Below are 20,799 nucleotides of genomic sequence, written 5' to 3' on the forward strand. Positions count from 1 at the left end.
GTGTTTGTGTGGTTAATGTGGGTAATGGTTTAATAGCACAATGTTGACTTCAACAACGAAGTGATTCCAAACCGATGTAGTGTGGGAACCCATTTTTCTGTGATTGTTCAAATAATGCCTCTTAGTAAACTAAATTTTTATGTTTTTATTGACTTTACCAGGAACGTCTGAGACAGACCAAGTAACTCAATGCTCTACCACTAGCAGCCACTGGACATGAACAACGAAATACGGGAATAGATTTATGGACAATTAAACAGCATGAGCCCCTTTTAGGTGATTAATACCAGAAATGTATTTGCATAAATTGTCAAATGCATAATACAAATTGCTCTTTGGGATGATAGTTTTATCTGAAGTAATATTGTTTACATAACAGGAACATTATAAATTGTCGGAGTTCAACGTGCAATATTTTTTATGCACAATGCTGACGTAATGGTCTAAGTGTTATACGTAATACGCGTTACGTCCTTAAAAAAAGAAAAAGAAAGAAAAGTAATGAACGTTACACCGCAAACGGGCAAAAAGATGGAGGGTGTCATTTGACGAGCCCTGCCTCCCGGCTGTTGTTATTAGGTTTCGACCAATCAGGGTTCTTGGCGCGGGATTTCAAATTTTTTTTAAATTACTCTCCTACCAGGGAAGTGGTATCGCTCCGCGAAATTCATAAACAATAAAGTTCCTTTCATCAAATAACTATACCATTATATTTAGACTACATACACAGCTTTTAAATGTGTTTGTTGAAAACAAAACAAAACAAAACACTTTCTAAAGCACCGTGATACGAATTTTAACGTGTCATATTTATGTTGAGAATGTGTTTTGTACGGACAGGCGGAGGGTTACGGAAATTTCGCTCAGAAAGAGGAACACTGTTCACTGTTGCGCAGTAAAGTACATTTACGTGAGCTACGCGTGGTCAGGTTCCTTCGGTTTTACTTTACTTTTGAAATGATATTAACATTTTACTAAATATTTATTCAAGCTGCAGTCCCGTGTTTATGTGTATGGATTTGCCAAAGTTGACGTGTCATTGAAAGAATTCAGGTAAGGCTGCCTTTAATTATTGTGTATATATAGAAGTCGCGTATGGATTTGAATGACGACGTTGACGAATTTCGCTTACGATGCCCCCTCTCTTTTTTCACATTTTTAAAAATGTTTTGTGTGCTAATGTTACAGTACGGAAGAGGATTAGGGCCATGAATGAGAAAAAAAAAAGATTGGAAGGATTCTGACTTTAATCTCAGAATTCTCACTTTATTCTCAGAATTCTGACTTTAAAGTGAGAATTCTGACTTTAATCTCAGAATTCTCACTTTATTAGATATAAATTCACTTGACAGCACAAGCAATTGTACGATAAAATACAGCAAAATGTAAAGACTTTAAGTAAATAAACTCTAATCATGTTGTAACTCATGGTCATATGTGGTGTTAATTCGCTAAGCAATGTCTATTTGTTCGTCATTTGTTGTTGCCATTTAGCTAAAGTTTCGTGCAATGTTTACAAATGTCTTTCCTTTGTTTAAAGGTAACGTTGCCAGTATGCCATTACATGGAAAGATAGTCGTGCTTAAGCGCACTGGAGTGGATGGGACTGAATTTCCTCTCACTGCATCGTGCTTGTTTGGAAGGTGAGCTCAAATGTACAATTTGTTCACTATTTAGTTTGCAGCTCATTTATTCTAGTCTCAGTTGCAGCAGTAGAAATAGCTAAAAACGTATATATACCTGTATATTATAAGTCTGTAAAGTGTTATTTTAAAGCATTAACTCAAGATTATTTTTTTGTATTCACGTGCTTAAATATTTTAACTCAGTTTGATTTACTTCAAAAATAATTTGCATGCTTTGCAAATATTGGACCATATGCGCTTTACATCTTTAGCACATAATCTCAGAACAAAACACCCTGCTTAAATTGCCACTGGGCCTTGCAAACCAACACAGCTCGAGTGTGCTGCATACAACTAAATGTACTGTATAAGTTTTGAGAATTGTTTTAAAGAAAAATGCAATTTAGATCGTATTCATGGATCATAGAAAGCTATTGGTCTTTAATTTAAAATACACTTCATATTTGGTGGTTTTGCATTATTTGCAAGATATTCTGTTAAAATTTAAAAAATAGTAGTAGAAAAAATGTGATAAATCACAATTAATTACTGATTTTTTGTGATTAATTAGTTAAAATCATTACTCGCTTGACAACATTTATATATTTATATATATATATATATATATATATATATATATATCCTTGTGAAGTTTGAATTCATTTATTTAATTTCTTCCTTTTTCAATTTTTCAACAGGAAGGCTGACAGTGACATTCGCATTCAGCTTCCCCAAGTCTCTAAGGAGCACTGCAGAATTGACTTGAATGAAAATAAAGAGGTTCATGTTATCTGTATTAAGTATTTCACTCCTCATTGCACGTGTATGATTAATACGGAGCCCCTTAGGGGACATGGAAGAGGGAAAAAAAATAATTTGCGTTCCCTCGCAAAGTTTGCGAGGGAACGCAAAGTTGTTGTTTTTTTTTTCGAGTGAATGTTTATTTATTAATTTTTTCAATGCGTGTTTATGTACTTCTGGGTCAGTTTGACTACCCTTGCCTCGAATGCGCTGCTGTTCAAGAGACGACAGTACGTTGGAGGCGGCACTAATCATGGAGGAGGGCTTGGAACTGTCTTTCACTTATTTGAAAACCGTGCTTAATATCCAGAACTGATTTTATTTCTTTGTATTTCAAGACAATTTCAAAGTAAAATTCAATTAAACTCGCCCACGGGTGAACACACTCCATCTTTGCTGCGTTTGTTTACACGGAAGATGACCCGGAAGTACATAAACGCGCATTTAAAAAAATAAACATTCACTCGAAAACAAAACAACTTTGCGTTCCCTCGCAAACTTTGCAAGGGAACGCAAACTTTGCAAGGGAACGCAAAGATTTTGCGAGGGAACGCAAAGTTTTTTTTTTTTCTTCCGTGTCCCCTAAGGGGCTCCGTAGATTAAAGCTTTTTTTAAGCATTTTCATTTTTCTCTATTGTTCCTCTCAGGTTATTTTAACAAATCTGAGCTCAGCGAACCCAACCCGTGTCAATGGAGAGGTGCTACAACAGTCTGAGCGTTTGAAGGATGGAGATGTTATAACCATTGTTGATCGTTCTTTCAGGTGTGTTACGCAAAATGGTGCAGTATACTTTCCTAATTAATTGTTTTCACTCATGTATTGTGAATACCTGATTATTCTTTTCCCATCACTTGGGCTTCTATGGAAACGTGGTATAGTTGTTTTGACAAAAGCACAGTCCAAATGGAATATATATGTTCTATACAGCATGCGTTTTGTCACTTTTAGGTTTGAGTACCCTCCGGCACCCACACCGAAGAAATTTTCCAAAGGAAGCACAGTCAGAACCCCTAAACCTCATCTGAAAGATGGTACCAACCACAACATCCAGCGATCACTGGAGCAGGCAAATGCAAAGGACCCCAAGGTGGATGGTGATGCGCAACAAAGCAAAACAGTGTCTCCTTTTAGTGATCTCTATCAAATGATCAGAAAATCTCTGGATGTTAAGACGCCTCGGAAGTCTTCTGGGATCTACATCCAGACGCCGAGGAAAAGCAATGTTTCCACGAATCATGACACATCAAGGGTGGCCGAGGCCAAAGTCTTTGATGGCGAAGCCGTAGCGGTGGCTAAAAATACAAATAATGTCACTCCAATGTCTGACAAGAAGAATAAGAAGTCCCCTCAGATTCTTGCTTCTGATGCGGTGACTCCAGGTAAAGATGCAGAAAATGTCAAGTCTGAAGTGAGCTCCCCACGGTCGCCGCAGACAAGGCAGCGTGTCACTCCTCAGAAGTTTAACGGCAGTGACATTGTTGAGAAAGTTTGTACTCCAGCACCGAAGTCGCCTGTGAGACGCAGGAGTAGGGAGGCCTCACCAGCCAAGGAACATGATAAAGTAATGCCCAGTCCACAAAAAACAAATTCACCAGGAGCCACTGGGAAAGGTAAATATTGTTATATTAATGAAAATTACTTGCTTTTTTTTTTTTTAACAAATCATACTGTTGTTTTTTTTATTTTATTCTATTATTACTTAAAGGGATGCCAAGAAAACGCAAAAGTGCAGAGATTGTGCTTGATTCACCAGCACCACAGATGAAGAGGAAACGTGTCTCTTTTGGAGGTAACCTGGTTCCGGAGCTGTTTGACAAAAAATTACCCCCCGATTCTCCGCTACGCAAAGGCGAAAATCCAAGAATCAGCCTCTGTCTCGCTAAACCCAAACAATCACTGCTGAGGCGAGCATCAGTCATTGGTCTGCTAAAGGTAAGATTCTAGTGGTTTGCACTACATTTAAGATGCACATTTGCATTTCTTTGACAATCTTTATTTGTTTTGTGAAGGAGGCTGAAAGTCATGCAATGACTAAATCTCCTAAAACCCCTGTCAAGAAATCTCCAAAGGGAAAGTCCCCATCCTCCAAAGAACCATCTCCGGAAAATAAGACTCCAAAGTCCAGGACACCTTCTCCTCATAAGAAGTTGCTCAAATCTACACCACCCTCATCAAAAGAGGTATCTCCTAAGAGGTCACCAAAACCCAACAAACCAACTTCCAAAGTCTCGGTGTCAGGAGCGAAATCGCCCAAATCACCAAAATCAACACCAGCCTCACCCAAATTGGCATCTCCTGCTATGAAGTCCCCAAAACCCAACATACCGTCTGTCAAGGCCTCAACGTCTGGAGCGAAATCACCCAAAGCAAAGTCTCTTTCACCTGCATCTTCAGAAAAAACATCAACTACTGCTTCGCCCAAGTCACCAAGATCTACAGCAGCGTCTGCTGATATCAAGTCGCCAAAACCCAACACACCGTCTGCTAAAGCTCCATTGGCAAAATCAAGATCTTCTTCACCAGCATCTTCTGAGAAAACACCAAAATTCAGTACACCGAGGGGAACGTCTTCCTCCAACCGCAAGTCGGAAACTCCTTTGACCGAAGTGCTGACTTACAAGGAAATGCCCAGCAGCGTGAAGAGGGCAAGCCTTTCCACTCAGGGAAATGTCAATGAAATTCCAGTGAAAACACCCCAGGGCTCTCAAATGAAAACTTCATCCGTACAAGGACGGTTCTCTGTGTCTCGCATCGAAACCCCGTCACCGATTGCAGAAGATGCTGTTATTGAGCCAGTGCAGTCAGTCACGGTGACACCCAAAATCCCTCTGCAGAGGAAGAGCACTTCACGCAAGACTCCTTTGACAAAGAGTGTTATTAAAGCCATTAGAAGAAGCGGCATTTCACGGGCGTCAATAAAAGGTATCTTTCAACCTACTCTGCATAACATAATGTACATGCTGACATTCATGTTAATGCATTAAAAATAATTTTTGGTGGCATCATTCCATTTGCTTTAGTTGCGTAGTGGAAAAAAAAAATCTTATTACTGCTTTTACATTGTGACATTTTCTGCTTTATTCAAACCTTTTCATTTGCCTTCATTGCCTTGTTTTCACCGTTTCAGCTATGAGCTCATGGGCTGACACTGTCAGGTTTGGGCAGGCTAAAGTCCAAGCGGCGCTGCCTGATAGGAAAGCAGTCAGAAGTGCTGTCACGACTAAAAGGGTTGCAAACAAGATGGTGTCCAGAACACGGGTAAATTTAGTCAAAGCACAGCACCCTTATACTTGGTGGTTTTATTTAATTCAATGATGTTCTCAATTTCTCAGACTCCTCTAAGAAAGCAACTAGGCCACGCGAGCAGTGGACATGCCGAGTCACCTGTTACCATTGTTGTGGGCCGAGCTGTCAAGCAGAACGTTACGTACCCCGTTGCTGCTGCACCAAAAATCATCTTCAATACAGCAATCTCAAAGAAAAACATGAACATGGATGAGGATTTGTCTGGTAATTATATTGCTTTACATTCTTACAGCTGTTCTTGTTTTCTTGGACTGTCATTCAGTATATTGTATTTTATTTTGCTGTTTTAGGAATCTCTGAAATGTTTAAAACGCCTGCAAAAAAGGCGAAAAGTCGATTGGAAATGAATCGCAGCAGCGCCAACAAGACTCCATTGGTAGTTAATGAATCCTCTGTACTTGATCCTTCTGTGTTGATCACTCCAGAGGAGCCAGGTAAAGTGTCTGCATTGACTGAATGTGTTTTCTGGACATAGTGGAAAAATAATTAATTGATCCATTTCCAGGTGAAATGGCCGTATCTCCACTTAGTCTTGCATCTACGGTAAAATCAGGCCGGTACAACAAAGAGGCAGTGAAACGCCTGCTTAATGGCAGTCAAGAAGCCAGCTTCATCAATGACACCTTAGCTGTGGAGAAGACGGCCGCTTCTGTTGAGCAACCGTGCACAGAAATTAAGGCGAGTTCTGTTGCAACTCCTAAACAGAAGCCGCAGCTACCAGAGTGTCTCACTGGTGTAAAAAGGCTCCTAAAGAGCCCCAGACAGAAAGCTGCACCTTTGGAAGATCTTCGAGGAAAACTTCTGAAAACACCTAAACAGAAACCCGAGCAACAGGAATGCCTTACCGGAGTGAAGAGGATTATGAAGACTCCCAGACAGAAGACTGAACCGGTTGAGGATCTGAGAGGGAAACTTCTGAAAACTCCAAAGCAGAAGTCAGAGCAAAAGGAATGCCTCACTGGAGTCAAACGTATGTTTACCACTCCAAAACAGAGTGAACCTGAATCCATTGAGCAACAAGAGAAAATCCTCAAAACTCCCAGAGGTGCAGAAATTGCTGAGGTTTCATTCAGTGGTGTTGTAGATCGTCTGGAGACACCGGCGAAAAACCTGCAAGCCCAACCAATACCAGCAGAGGAAACTCAAGACTTAACAGAACAGTCAAACTCATCAACTCTGAATGTGACCTGTTCTCCGATGGACTGCCTCCCTGGTGTCAAGAGAGTAATGAAAAGTCCTAAGCAGAGAGTCGCTCCTGTTGAAGGCGTTCTCGGAATTCAGAGGCTCATGAAGTCTCCCAAAGAGCGAAGTGAACCAGTGGATGACAACTTTGGTATCAAGCAGCTCATGAAGTCACCCAGATTGAGGGGTATTGCTCCTGTAGAGGACTTTGAAGGCCTTCAAGAGCTCATGGAGGAACCAACTGAGGTAAAGATTGTTGATATTATTGTGACATTTAACCCGCCAAAAGAAATTAAATTTTTATAATGAAACAATGAATTCTTTTGTTCATACAGCAAAACATGGTATAATCTCAAAATGTATTCTTAGCTAATTAATAGAAATTACCCGAGATAATGTTCAGATATTGGATGGCCATGCACATTTATATTTGCATCTGACTTCTCCAAATTAGACAATTACATAAAATTGCATAATAAGCTTATTGCATGTCTTTGCCATATGCATATTGCATGGGGCAGTATTGCAATATCAATATGCTTTTTTTAGATATTGTAAAGGCCTAGTGTGGATTACTTTGCATTGAGTATTGTAAATGAATTATAAATAGAGCTTGGTGTTTGAGTTAATTTCCTTAGAGGGAAAATGGCAAAAAAAATAAAATAATAATAATAAAATATCGAAGCATCATGGCAATGGACTTAACAGTAAGTCTACAAAATGTTGGCGTTCTTAGTTGGGCCATCTGCTTGCTTTTGATATCGGCATGTTCATCTCTAAATTATTTTAATCTCTTACAGTTTAAAGCTCAGACTGCAAATTGTGACTTGGATCTAGCGAAAGGTATGTTACTTTTTTTTTGGCTTGTTTTAAACTAGCTGGACTGTATTACCATGCTAACTGCATCCTCCCTGCCCATGTTCAATAGAGATAGAGTTTACTCAAGGAGAACCACAGGACAATGTCTCATCAGCTGTGAACAATTACACACCTCACATTGACCTCACAAAAGGTGACAATTTTTATTGCGCTTGTTATTAATCCAGAAAATAAGTAAAACAGCGTATATGAATGAACGCTACAAAATTCACTTGCACAAATTTAATGAGACCCAAATGTATATCTTTCCCCCCACATCTTGTTTCAACAGAGTCAGCTGAGGTTCCAAGTGTTGCTTGTGAATCATCCAAAGATATGGAAGCAGTTTCTCAGGCTGTGATGGCGGAAACACCAGGCGTGACAGAAATGGTCACAACCTCTACTGATTCAGCCAATTCAAAGAAATCGCTCCGATGCCGACGGGTCAAAGCCGCTGAACCGGTGACAGCAGAATCATCTGAAGATTCTGTTGTCTCTGCTCCTGTCAGGGGACGAAGGGGTAAGAAAGTAGAGTTTACTGAGCCACCTGCAGAAGAAGCTGAAGTTGCCCCGAAGGCTAAAAGAGGAAGATACGCCAAAAAGGTTGAGACGGTCCTAGAGGCTCCCACTGAAACGATGCCAGAACCTGAGGATGTGCCGAGTCTCCCAGTCGATATCGAGGCTCCAATGAACGACAGTGTTGCACCTTCTAAAAAAGTGGCCGTGAAGCCTATAAGAGGAAGAAATGCCAAAAAGGCCTTGGAACAAATCGAGACAGTCAAAGAAGCTGCTGTTAAAACTATGCCTGAGCCTGCAATGAATGAAAATGTTGCACCTTCAGAAAAAGAGGCCATGAAGCCTAGAAGAGGAATGTATGCCAAAAAGGCTTTGGAACAAACCAAAACAGTCCCACAGCCTCCCACTAAAACGTTGCTGGAGTCTGAGATTGAACCTGACAGTGTTGCATCTTTAGAAGGTGAGACTGTGAAGCCCAAAAGAGGAAGATTAGCCAAAATGGCCTTGAAACAAACCGAAATGGTCCCAGAACCTGCCACTGAAATTTTGCCGGAGCCTAAGAGTGACTCTGTAGTCACTGCCATTGTTGCATCTTTGGAAAAAGAGCCTGCGAGGCCTAAAAGAGGAAGATATGCCAAAAAGGCCTTGGAACAAACCGAAACGCCCACTAACACTTTGCTGCAGCCTGACAGTGATCCTGTAGTGACCGACAGTGAGGGTGTGAAACCAAAGCGAGGGAGAAAAACCAAAGAATCCTCTCGTTCCAAACAAGCGCAACCTTCTGCCTGCATTGGTGATGTTCCCCAAAATGGCACTGCGCAAGGTACTGGATGTTGTCATTCACATTTGATTCAATGCATATTTGTTGTTTTTAGTTGATGTTACATGATGCAAAAAGCTGATGTTTCTCGTTTGCATTCTCCGCGTTTAGATGTCAAGGCAATTGGTGATGACCACCAGGAGCCAATGCCAACTGAGCACCACGAAAATAAATCCACGGATTCCACTGAGAGTTTGCAAGAAGTGGGCACTGGGGCAAAAGAAGACGTCCCTGTTGTTCAAAAGAAGTCTGTTCGAGGCAGAAGAGGCAAACTGGTGGAAGATGAGCAGGGTGCTGCTTCTGAAGAAGCTGTTGTCACTGTTCCAGTCAGAGCCATGAGAAAGAAGAGGACTGAACCAACTGCGCCACATGTAGGCCGGCAAGCTACCAGAAGTAGGAATACAAAGGCAGAAACTTCTGATGCTCTGCCTGAAAAGATGCCGGAGAAAGATGTGGTGATTAGAACTTCAGAAACTAACACCAGCCAAGAAATTTTCGAGACTCCCGCAGAGGACAAGGTTGTGAAGCCTAGTCAGGGCAGGAAAACTAATCGCACACCTGCTGATCTACCTGAGCCTGAAACAACGCTTGGTATTGAACATCAGCAAGCAGCACCCACCAATAAAAAGGGAAGAGGCAGAAAAGTCATCTCTGAGGAAACAGCTTGTCAGTCCAAGCCTCTTGCTAGAGGAAGCCGAGGACGAAATGCCAAGCACGAAAAGGAGCTAGAAAATAGTAACAAGACTTCCATCGCAACACAGTCTGGACTCCAAGAGCTTAAAAAAACATCCAATAGAAGAAAGGCCGCTCAAACTCTTGATGTGGAAAATCTAGTCCCAGTTGAAGCAGAAGGACCACACGGTTCCGAACCAGAGCAGACATGTGAACATGATTCTGGCATTGCTATAACTAGACGAGTGTTACAAAAACCAAAGCAAGCTGCTGTTACTCCTGATTCCACCGAGAACCGAGATGGTCCAATTGAGACACCAACAGAAAAACCCCAACGAACCAGGAGAGCAAAACTAATTGAAGATGTTACCGCCTCAGAGGTACTAGAAGAAAAATCTGAACTTGAACCGAAGAAGCCGAGGGGGAGGGGTTTGAAAGTTGATACAAAAGATGTCGCTCCAGCCAAGCGAGCGCGACGTGCGCCAGCCCCTGCCCATGAGGAGGCCAAAAATGTGGCAGTTACAGAGTCTGCTCCTGCTTTGGTAGAATCAGTCAAAAGAGGGAGAGGGCCGCTCGTCAAATCTTCAATAGAGCTGTCTGAAGAGAACAGAAATCAGTCAAATGTCACCAACAATTCAGACACCAACCCCGAAAAATCAGTGAAGTGGAACCCGGAGGTCAAAATCCGTGAGATCCCAAGAAGAGCTGTGAGAGTGGTTCGAGGCAAGAGGTCAAGCGCTGGTGATCACACTGAGACTCAAAGCCAGAGTAAGTCCGAGGATGCGAATCAAACTGAAGAGGACCACTCAAAAAAAGCAGAGGAACCTCAGCCTGCCAAGAGAGCCAGACGAGGGACAAAGATTGCAAACGAAGCAGTTAACGCCAACAACTCGGAAGATGCGGAGACTCAGCCAAAAAACAGAAGAGGAAGAGCAGCTAAGAAATGAACACCTTTGTATATAAATGTTGATCAGAACATGTTTTGGCCGGAAGTTTTTTTTATTTGGCACTCTTGTCTTTTTGGGTCATAATGTTTGCAGATGAAAAATTGAGCACTGTGTTCTTTTTTTAATTTTTCTTTACAGCAGGGAATTTTTAACGTTAGAAACTTGTTTTAAATGTTTTTCATTCATTACGTCTTTCAGCATATTAATTGTTGGCGTAAAAAAAAATTAAAATTTTGTATTGGAAGCATTTCTGTGTATGTATTTCTTTCACTTCACATCCTGAGATTATTGTAGATGGGTTGGACTAGATAAATCTAGTATTAGAAGTTTTAAGATTTATTTTATTAACGTGGTGACATTTTGAATTTCTATTCTAAGTAATCAGTGTAAATTTTAAATGATTTGCAGAGCCAGGATTAAAATATAAAGTAAAATGAAAAATGTTCACTTAAGACTGTGATTAACAATTTTTTGATTTTCCTGCAACGTAATCCACAATCTTAAATAAAAATGTAAATTCTTTGGTTTTCACGGAACCTTTAAAGTACGCCTGTAGCAACCCGGAAACATTTTCGAGAGCGACCCGGAACTAACCTTTTGTCCACGTTGGAGGGAGATTTGAGAGGCGCTCGGAGGACGGTGTTAGCCTTTCGTCCGTTTTTTTTGTTTTTTTTTAATTGATTACTAACTATTTTTTTGCCGTCATGGAATCCGAAAGCGACATACAAACAACGCCGAGAGGTTTCCACTGTGTCCTGTGCAAGGTCAACTTACCAAACCGTAAGCAATGCCACTTTGCTTTGATTTGTCGCTACTTTTTACACAGGAGTCATAAGTGTAATAAATATGAAAGTATCCCTTATAGGCCATATTACACATTTATCACTCAAGAACTTTATTGAACTCTCCTTCTCATGTAATAAAGTTAAATGAAAACTTGTAAATTATTATGTAGTACAAAACAATAAACATTCCCACATTGATTGCATAACGGCAGTACAGTATTCTCGAAAGTGTAAGACTTCTTGCCATGTATGTTATATTTGCATATTTTTACATTATTTTTCTGTATCTCTTCCTGTGGTTTCTGCATGTGATGGCCCATCTGCTTCAGAGTCAAGCGTGGATCAGCACGTCAAAGGACGAAAACACCAAACGTTAAGCAATGTGCGTACCACCAGGAAGACCCAGGAGCAGCACAGCGTGTTTGTTAGCGGCATCAAACCGAACATCTCACAGGCTGACTTGGTTGACTATTTTCAGCAGTTTGGGGCTGTTTCCGATGTTGTCATGGACAAAGACAAGGTCAGACGTTTGTATTGAACTGAATTCATGTAGTAAAAGTTTTTGTGCAATCTCGCCGACTACCCGAAGACAGCTGGTGATCCTCATGAGGATAAGTGGTTCAGATAATGGATGGATCCTAAAATCCAACGTTGTTGTGACCCTCTGCATCTTCAGGGCGTGTTTGCCATTGTGCAATTCAGTGAGACGGAGAGCATTCAGTCCGCCTTGTCCTGCGTCCATCACAAAATGAATGGTCTCAATCTGCGTGTCAAACCACGCGAGAAGAAGGAATTCAAGTACATCCCTAAAAAGAAGTGTGACCTGCAGAACCTGCAGCAAGTTCTGGACCACCTTAAACCACAACTCTGTCAGCTGCCTTGCGTAAGTAATGATACAATGCAGTTGCCTAATACAAAGCAAAATCTTGGTCATCGGGCACCCACCTGATGACCCCAGTGAAGCCTCTGGTCCTCATGCAGGTCAAAAATTGAGTTGCTTCTTCTTCCCCACTCTAAACACCAGGAAAGTGCTGATTTTTTGGGATTATAACAACAAGTCTTATAGCTAAACGAATTTGAGAAGTGGACTGGGGATGTCACTCAACATTTATTTAATTTATAAGGTGAAATACATTGTGGTTATGCTCTGGGCCATAACAGTGAAAAAATGCATTGTCATATTTTTTTAAATAAATACTTAATAGACTTAAGTACACGGCAGCTGATAAAGGGATATGCACATATAAAGTAGAACAAGATGTTTTAACATTTTGGGTTGAGTTCCCTTTTAAAATGTATCCTTAAACTCACTAGCGTAGACAAAGCAGGACCTCTGAAACAGGTGTAATGTGACCTTTTTTCAAGGTTCCATTTATACAGAGTTGTAAAAAGTAGTAAAGTAGTGAAAAGGCTTCAAAATGTCAGCGTACACCTGTGATGTAAAACAGCCTAATATCTTGCGTGTTGTTTTCATGCAATGTCCTTCAGGTAAATGCTCAGATGCAGTACATTGAGACCCGATTCCAGCTTGGAGATACTGAGAAGAAGGCCCGGAACTTGCTGGTGGAACTCTTGCAGGAGGTCTTTGTGGAGTTTTTTCCAGGTATGCACAATCCATCCATATTTCATTCTTTCCATTTTCAATTACCTATAGGAAGCAATAAAAACAAAATGAAAAAGTGATCTTTTGGGGGGATTTATTTTTATTTTTTTCAAAATTAAAGGTTTGCGTCAGCTCAAAAGAATGAAAATGTTTTCTTCCGTCATGTACAATTTACAGACAGTCAAATTATGCCATTTGGGTCATCTGTCAACACCTTTGGTATCCATTCCTGTGACCTGGACTTGGCTCTGGACTTGGAGAACACCAAAGTCTTTCAGGCCCGTGCCAAGCATATGTCAGAGGTTTGACATTATCAAAATAAGTTGGTTGATGAAGTAGGTGTTCCTTGTCCACTTATGAAGGCTTTATCTTGCTTTAGCCTCAGGCAGTTGAGTGCATGTCGGACGACGGCCGCTCAGAGGACTCCATCCTGTCCGACATCGACCTGTCCACTGCTTCTCCCGCTGAGATTCTGGACCTGGTGGCGGTCATCCTGAAACGCTGCGTCCCCAGCGTGCACAAAGTCCATGTGGTCAGCAGTGCCCGCCTCCCAGTGGTTAAATTTCATCACCGCGAGCTCAACTTGCAGGGTGACATCACGGTCAACAACAGGTTGATTTGTATTATTTACTGTTTTCTTTTCATGCTCATGTTTATGTATTTTAAAACTGGTTTTGCCTCATCAGTCTGGCCGTAAGAAACACCCGCTTCCTTCAGCTGTGTTCTGGGATAGAAGACAGATTGAGGCCTTTGGTGTACACAATACGCTACTGGGCCAAACAGAACCAGCTGGCAGGTAATTCAGTGAGAATTTTTACTGCTTACGTACACACATTGATTGGATTCTACTCTAATTTGTTTGAATGTTGTTTCATATTTCGGCCAGTAGATGTCAGTAGAACCTCACTTCTGTATATTTCAACTTATTTTGGACTCATCTCTGGTCCATTTACCGCACACGGCCCATGAAGTATTTAAATTATTAAAGGTCCTGTGGTGTGTGATATGTTCATTTAGCGACCCAAATTCTGCAAATTAAATCAATCAAAATGTTCTTTATTTTTTTTACCCATTTAACACATTAAATATTAGATAAAATATTTTTTTGTTTATGTTATATGAATAAAATTAAGAATTTTGCATATATTTTTATTAAATGTTTTTTTAAATTTTCATTAAATTCATTAGAAAGAGAGAGGGGAAAAAAACGAGACCCCGTCTGTCCCACTCACATCAAAATAAGTTACTGTATTTAATCGTCATTTTAACAGGTTTTTACCGAATGATTGCCATTTCCCCATCTGTCCGTTTTATAATAGCAACGGCCAAAGTTTGACCACTGCTGATTTATGACAATTATAAAATTTACAATATTTGATATTAGAAGCACAGACTACAGCTACATTAAAAGTCCAACTCAGTAGCAATTGTTCTTACCCGAAGAACATTATTAAAACAGTCGCTCTTATTTGATCTCGCTGATTGTGTGTTGTTCCAATAAAATCTCCATGAAATAAAATAAACCAGTACTCTATAGTATTTCTACAAACTTTGATCGAACTTGTACTGATTCTGCTCTTCGCCTGTCAGATTTTATACACAGTGGTGTATTATTTTTGTTGTAACCCTAAGGTAACCCCAGCGGTCCCGGTCCACTGCTCAACAACTATGCTCTGACACTGCTCGTCATCTTCTTCCTGCAAAATTGTGAACCACCCGTTCTCCCCACCGTGGACCACCTTAAAGACATGGCCTGTAAGTGTAGAATCTCTCTGTAAAACAGTGAGCTAATCATGCTAATGCTCCAAACCTATACCTTGGGTACTTGTAACAATAATGAAAGTAGTTGGATTTGCTGTGTTTCAGTATGTGAAAAATGGAATACAAATGCAACATTTTCAACTAATACACTTCTAAATGTTTCACAATTAGTTAAGGTAATTTATACTATTTGGCTACAATGTACCAAACTCCAATGTGGGATGACATTTTTTTTTTTTTTTGTAGGTGCGGAGGAGGAGTGCGTGATTGAGGGATGGAACTGCACCTTCCCCAGTCAGCCCATCGCCGTGCCCCCCAGTGGAAACACTCAAGATCTCTGTAAGTGTTTCTGTCTATGCCAGTGATGTTTAGTGACAGGCAGAACAAGTAAATGCTTTTTCAGAAGGTGCAATTAAGCCATTTATACATCATTATTTTAGTGTACAATGGTGCTTTTGAGGTACGCCGTTTGGTTGATTTTTTTTGCATTGGCATATGAGCAGAAATATTCTTTATTGCTATAGAAATTAATTTATTCCTTGTGTTTGTTCAAAAATGCATGGGAAGAGGAACTTGAAAAAAAATAATTGCATATTAAATCACAATCGCAATATTGAGGGGAACCAGATGATTTTTCAACCCTAAAATGAATTCTGATGTGTTATTTCTACCAGGCACCCTTTTGGCTGGTTTCTTCACCTTCTATGCAAAGTTTGATTTTGCAAGTAGTGTCATATCTCTGAGGGAGGGGCGTGCAATCCCAATCACAGAGTTCCTCGGTCACAAAGATAATGAGGAGGGAAACCCCAACAAGCCCCATCAGAATGGACCGAGACTGGGCCCCCTCAATATTATGGACCCCTTCGAGCTTTCCCACAACGTAGCAGGGAACCTGAACGAGCGATCCCAAAAAGGCTTCCAGAAGGCGTGCCAGGAGGCTGAGAAGTACTGCCGCAGCCTCCAATACCTGCGCAAGTCCACCAAGGGGAAGTCTTGGGGGCTTGTGCGTTTATTCACCCCCAACGGTGGCGTCTCACAAACCAAACCCGACGAGCTGAACATCAGCATTCCGTTCAACCCATCCACGTTGCCCGAAGCCCTCCGTCGTCAGCTGCACATGGCGGGAGATGATTTCCGATCAGTGTGGTTTGAGAAGGTGTGCACTTCCGTGGAGCGAGTGTTCCAAAGCATTCTCAGATGTGACCTCGCGTTCTCCTCGGGTTTTTGCTTTTCCGAGGACTCGGCCACAGACGCATGTGTGGAAATGGAGACCAGCTCAGGCTCCCTCAACACATCAGCAAATGACAGCATGGAGTCCCCCACAAATGCTGCTGCGGTAGGCGGCAAGCGACGACTCTCTGCTGGCAGCGACACGTCTGTTTCCCCTCAAGGAAAAAAGCCGAGGATGTCCAAAAGGGGCCAGCGGGAGCCCCCCCATTGGCTGTGGGTGCAGAAACACACCGTGTGGGCTGGTAGAAGAAAAGTGAGGCGTGAGCTAATCAAAGACACCGACCTGCGCCCCGAGGGCAGCTGCATGGAGCTCGAGACCCAAGTCACAGATCGCATCATTGAGAAAGAAGAGGCGCTCAAAGAACCGCTGGAGTTCAAGGTTCTGCCCCACATGGTGGGTGAGACAGAGAACACAAAGGTAGTGTTGGGCCTAGAGCCATGCAGTGACCGGGCCACAGTTATTCAGGACTTTGTTCATTTCCTGGTACCTTTCCTACCCAAGATGGTGGAGTCCCTGCTGGAAAAAGAAGCAGGTGGCGGATAAAATGTTTTGAGACTGTAGAATGAACATTTGCCAGAGCTCTGTGTGTATCAAAGGGTCGCCCTTTTTTGTAGGCTGTAAAAATATGCTCAACTCTATGACTGGCCGTTGTTCATGTGATATTAGGCTTGATGGGAAATTTTCGGATCAGCCTATAATTGGACTACAGTAAGCCCCTCCTCCATTGCAACTTCCAAGCTTCCGGTCTTGAAGTTCCATTTTTATTTTATTTTTTTTTTTGTACAGTTGGCTCATTTTTCGACTAACTCTCGATTGTTTGTTGTATGTCCACTGTCGACCACCACAAGATGGCAGCAACAACTATTTAGTTTGTGACGGTGTCATTTTGAAAGAATCATGAAACTGGAAGCATTTCAGCAAAGCAAAGTTATTCAAAATTATTGAATGCCAGCCTCTGTTATCTTGCTTTTTATGCCAACAAAAGGGATTTGTTTGCTGTAAACAGAGCGCTCGATACACTCTTATACTTTTTGCACAATATTTTTCTCTTAACCATTTCTCTTGCTCTCTCTCTCAACTTGTGTTGGTATTGTTTTAAAAGTGTGGTTAAAGATCTCGCTCTAAAAATATGCCTTGAGAGTATTTAAAAGGGTATTTCAATATTTTGGCTGTCATTGCTAGAGTAGTCTGGAACGTAACTTCCGTGATGAATGACGGGTTACTGTATAACCTTTACAGGTTGATAATTTATCCATCCATCAGATTATTTTAATTTCTTCTCCAAACTTTAGAATGCATATCCAACTGTTAAAAGTTTCAATGTATTTTTGAACAAGTTGCTTAACAAGGAGTTGAACGGCACTTTATGACAAATTATCTTTCAAAGGTTAACAGTATGCTTCTCATGAGACCAACCAAAAAAAAAAAAAAAACAGAAGCATGATGGGCAGTCAGCGTGTGTACATTTTACATGCTCTGTATATGTGTGCGTTGCCAGGAGGTTTGAAAGATGGCTTGATTTTTTTATTGTGATGGTGAGAACGTTCTGAAGGCAAAACCCATGGAAAGCAGTTGACGAAAATTATTAAACATTTCTATAGTGATGTGGCACTTTCTAAAGCGCTTGATTGGTATTGGTGAATCATCATAAGTCGTATAATCAGGCTCTGCCAGTGCGATGACTCTTTTAGCCAATGAGCTTGGCCACTCATACAACACAGACAACTGCGAGTAATTACTTACTTACTCAGGCAGACGTTTTTATTGCTGCAGGTGAGGGATGCCCAGCGCCCCACCGTGCTGATTAATGTCTTTCATCTCACTTTTACGCAAGTGCAGACATGCAGCAGCGTAGCTGGGCTTGTACTTGACGTTCAGGAAGCCAATGTTTTTATTAATGTTTGGGAATCGAAATCTTGCTACGGGAATGAACTCTAAAATTGCAATGGGGGAAAAAAAGGAAAAATATTGGTTAAAATACTGTTATCACTTTAATACTATCCACATAACCCTTGAGAAAATGGCTTCATTTAATTTTGGAAAAATGCATCAGAAATGTACTTCTTCAAATTCTCTTATTCTGTTGATCTCTCAAGTAAGTGTCACCATAACTGCCCGCCGTCCCTCTCTGAAGCTTCCGGCTACTCTGATATTACCTTTCTTTGTTTCTTTAAAGCCACTGTTGATATACGACCAGTCTTGCACACCCGCACCTCTAAGCCAGACCGTCAAAGTGATTGATACCAAACTATGAGTGTTTGCCACATGGCCTGAAACAAGGAAGCCGATTTTAACCATCAATGTCGATCCACGCAAAAGTCCTTAAGTTTCAACCAGAATGAATCAATTTGCTGATTGGAAAAAAGGTAGGTAGCAGATCCGAGGTGGTTTCATTCGCCATTGTTGACGATGTTCATGTTGAATGCATCACACTTGTAATTACTTTGCAGAAATTATTTTGGTAGATCCATTAGCATATGGAGAAGAAAAGAGCAGTCGGACTGGATGGCCGCTTCAATTGACTAAAGTGAGACTTCCATGGCTTCTAACAGGTAAGGTCAACCTTTTTCTCCACTTTAGCAAGTCTTCTTTCATAATCCGCACGCCCTGTCTGATCAAACTCTTTGGTTTCCGGCCGTTTGTGTTAAAATATAGATCACACAAATTTTATTATTTTTTTCTTACAATATTTTGGTCCTCAATAGCCAAAATCTTCCACTAACAACCTGGCGTAAACTTAACCCCTCCCTGACATACAAAGATTTGAGATTGTCACTTCAGTCCACTTCCATTAAATTTTTCCTGTTAGCCATAGCTTTGGCGCCATCTTGTGGTATCTTACGAAGCATACAAAAATTAATTTGGGAATGGCAAACCGCAAATGAGAAGGTTGTTGGGGAATCCACAAATGGCGTTAACAGACTGATAGAGGAGATATCGAAAGTCTATGTACATTCCTTCCTTCAAATATTCTCAGAATCATAAATACTGTCCTGACTCTAGCCAAACAGAGAGACCCCCCCCACCAAATCAAATCAAATCAAATATCAACCTTTTTCCTTAAGCCTCGCGTGGCCGGACACCTGCGTCATCCATCAGAGTTACCTGAAGCTGGCGGCCTACTCATAAAAGCATCAGTACGTTGGGCCGGCCGCTGTAATTGGCCCACTCTGCTTTCCAGAAAAGACAAATGGTTCTTAGTGAGTAGCTGGCTTGAGCAGCTACACTCCTCTTGGGACATGAGAATCGCATGAGACGCTGCTATTTGGGAAAACAACTGACGTGCACGGTGACTGTGTTTATGCCAGTAAATAGCCAGTGTCCATAACATACTAGCCCACGGAATTATAACGAGCTTTTCCCAGGGGTTGCTCCACACTGACGCTCGCAGGATCCATTTAGACCACATATGGCCATGAAGTATCATCAGTTCCCCGGTTTGTCTTGCAATGACCCCAGCAAACAGATGTGGCTGTACAAAGTTCCAGCTCCAGACATGTGATAGATAGAGGGGGCGTTTTTTTGTTGTTGTTTTTTTTTTTAATTAGTCCACTAAAAATACTCCTAGTCAAATGTTTTTCAACATGCCATTTTTTTACATTTTCATATTTAAATTAGTGGTTCACTATCTCATTGTACTGTGAAATGAAACATTGTTACAAATGTTACAATTTAAGTTTCCAAAGAATTAATAGACAGTAATAATAATAATAATAATATACCAGACTTAATGTCAGTTTTGTGGTTTAATTGAGAAGTAATTCAAGACAATATGGATATGGTCTAGAAATGCGGTAGATGGTGTATCATTGGCCTGCTGTATAGATTTGACTCTACCAATGAATGGCAATAACGACATCAAATCGGACTCGATGTGAAAATGGGCCTCAAGCGTGTCTGCCCATATTGTTGCGAGCACCATATTTTTCCACTAAATCCAAGCTGGGAAAAAAAACATTTTCTTGTTTCCCTTGCTGCTCAGGTGCTCCTGGCGTAATACTCTGTGCTAAGCGAACGTTCTCTACGCTAGCTGCACCCGGCCCACTCAGTCAATAATCGTCATCGCCATGAGGGCTAATAAGATATACTTCTGACAAATATTATCACTAAATGTGACCGAGCAGGAAGAGATGATAAGAGAAGATGGAGGCCAAATGCTAACTGCTAAGCTAATGGCAAATGTAGACTAGCAAAACACCAGGGTAAGTGGGCAAACTTTTTGATTGGCGGGCCACGATGGGTTCTAAAATTTGACAGAGGGGCCGGACCAGGAGCAGATGGATGGAGTGTTTTGGTAACCTCACCTCATCAGAGGAAAGAAAAACAATTAATTTTAAATGAAAGTGAACAAAAGCATTACAACAAAATATATGTCTTTGACACACCACAGTATTTAGAAAACAAAACATGAACAAGGTTTATTCATTAAATTTTTTTTCAAGTTCGGCGGGCTGGATTCAAACGTTTAACGGGCCGCATGTGGCCCCCGGACCGTAGTTTGCCCACACCTGGCTTAGCTGGTACATTACACTTTTAGCTATTCAAATCTTCAAATTGACAGTTTATGTGCATGTCATATCTACATGCATTCGTTATCCCCAATGTCATCTCTGGGGTTCCATATGACAGGATGAGAAGCACTTTGTTCATAATAGTGGCTCACAGACAGAGATAAGTCTGAATAAAAACAC

At 41.1% G+C, this 20,799-nt stretch overlaps 2 protein-coding genes across 3 annotated transcripts; both read left to right on the plus strand.

The window, feature by feature from the left end:
* Window positions 1-681: 681 nt before the first annotated feature.
* mki67 (marker of proliferation Ki-67) lies at window positions 682-10,975 on the plus strand. Of its 2 annotated transcripts, none has more exons than XM_088284810.1 (15): window positions 682-1,053; window positions 1,541-1,643; window positions 2,324-2,405; window positions 3,074-3,189; window positions 3,376-4,037; window positions 4,181-4,359; window positions 4,437-5,349; window positions 5,555-5,685; window positions 5,760-5,937; window positions 6,024-6,167; window positions 6,239-7,161; window positions 7,716-7,758; window positions 7,844-7,927; window positions 8,066-9,112; window positions 9,221-10,975. In XM_088284810.1, the coding sequence occupies exons 2-15, from the start codon at window positions 1,555-1,557 to the stop codon at window positions 10,726-10,728; spliced, it is 6,099 nt and encodes a 2,032-aa protein (XP_088140936.1). In that variant the 5' UTR covers window positions 682-1,053; window positions 1,541-1,554; the 3' UTR covers window positions 10,729-10,975. The 2 variants fall into 2 exon arrangements, with proteins under 2 accessions (XP_088140936.1, XP_088140935.1); XM_088284809.1 differs by having other exon boundaries at window positions 684-1,053; window positions 4,133-4,359.
* Window positions 10,976-11,317: 342 nt separating this feature from the next.
* Window positions 11,318-17,719, plus strand: tut1 (terminal uridylyl transferase 1, U6 snRNA-specific). Its single transcript, XM_088283741.1, has 10 exons — window positions 11,318-11,508; window positions 11,843-12,033; window positions 12,190-12,396; window positions 13,002-13,116; window positions 13,294-13,418; window positions 13,496-13,728; window positions 13,803-13,912; window positions 14,749-14,871; window positions 15,124-15,216; window positions 15,552-17,719. Exons 1-10 carry the CDS (start codon window positions 11,433-11,435, stop codon window positions 16,649-16,651), a joined length of 2,373 nt encoding a protein of 790 aa, XP_088139867.1. The 5' UTR covers window positions 11,318-11,432; the 3' UTR covers window positions 16,652-17,719.
* Window positions 17,720-20,799: the final 3,080 nt, after the last annotated feature.

Source organism: Idiotropiscis lumnitzeri, chromosome 20 (genome assembly GCF_059441095.1).
Source record: "Idiotropiscis lumnitzeri isolate Australia: NSW breed Sydney's pygmy pipehorse chromosome 20, RoL_Ilum_1.0, whole genome shotgun sequence".
Lineage (NCBI taxonomy): Eukaryota > Metazoa > Chordata > Actinopteri > Syngnathiformes > Syngnathidae > Idiotropiscis > Idiotropiscis lumnitzeri.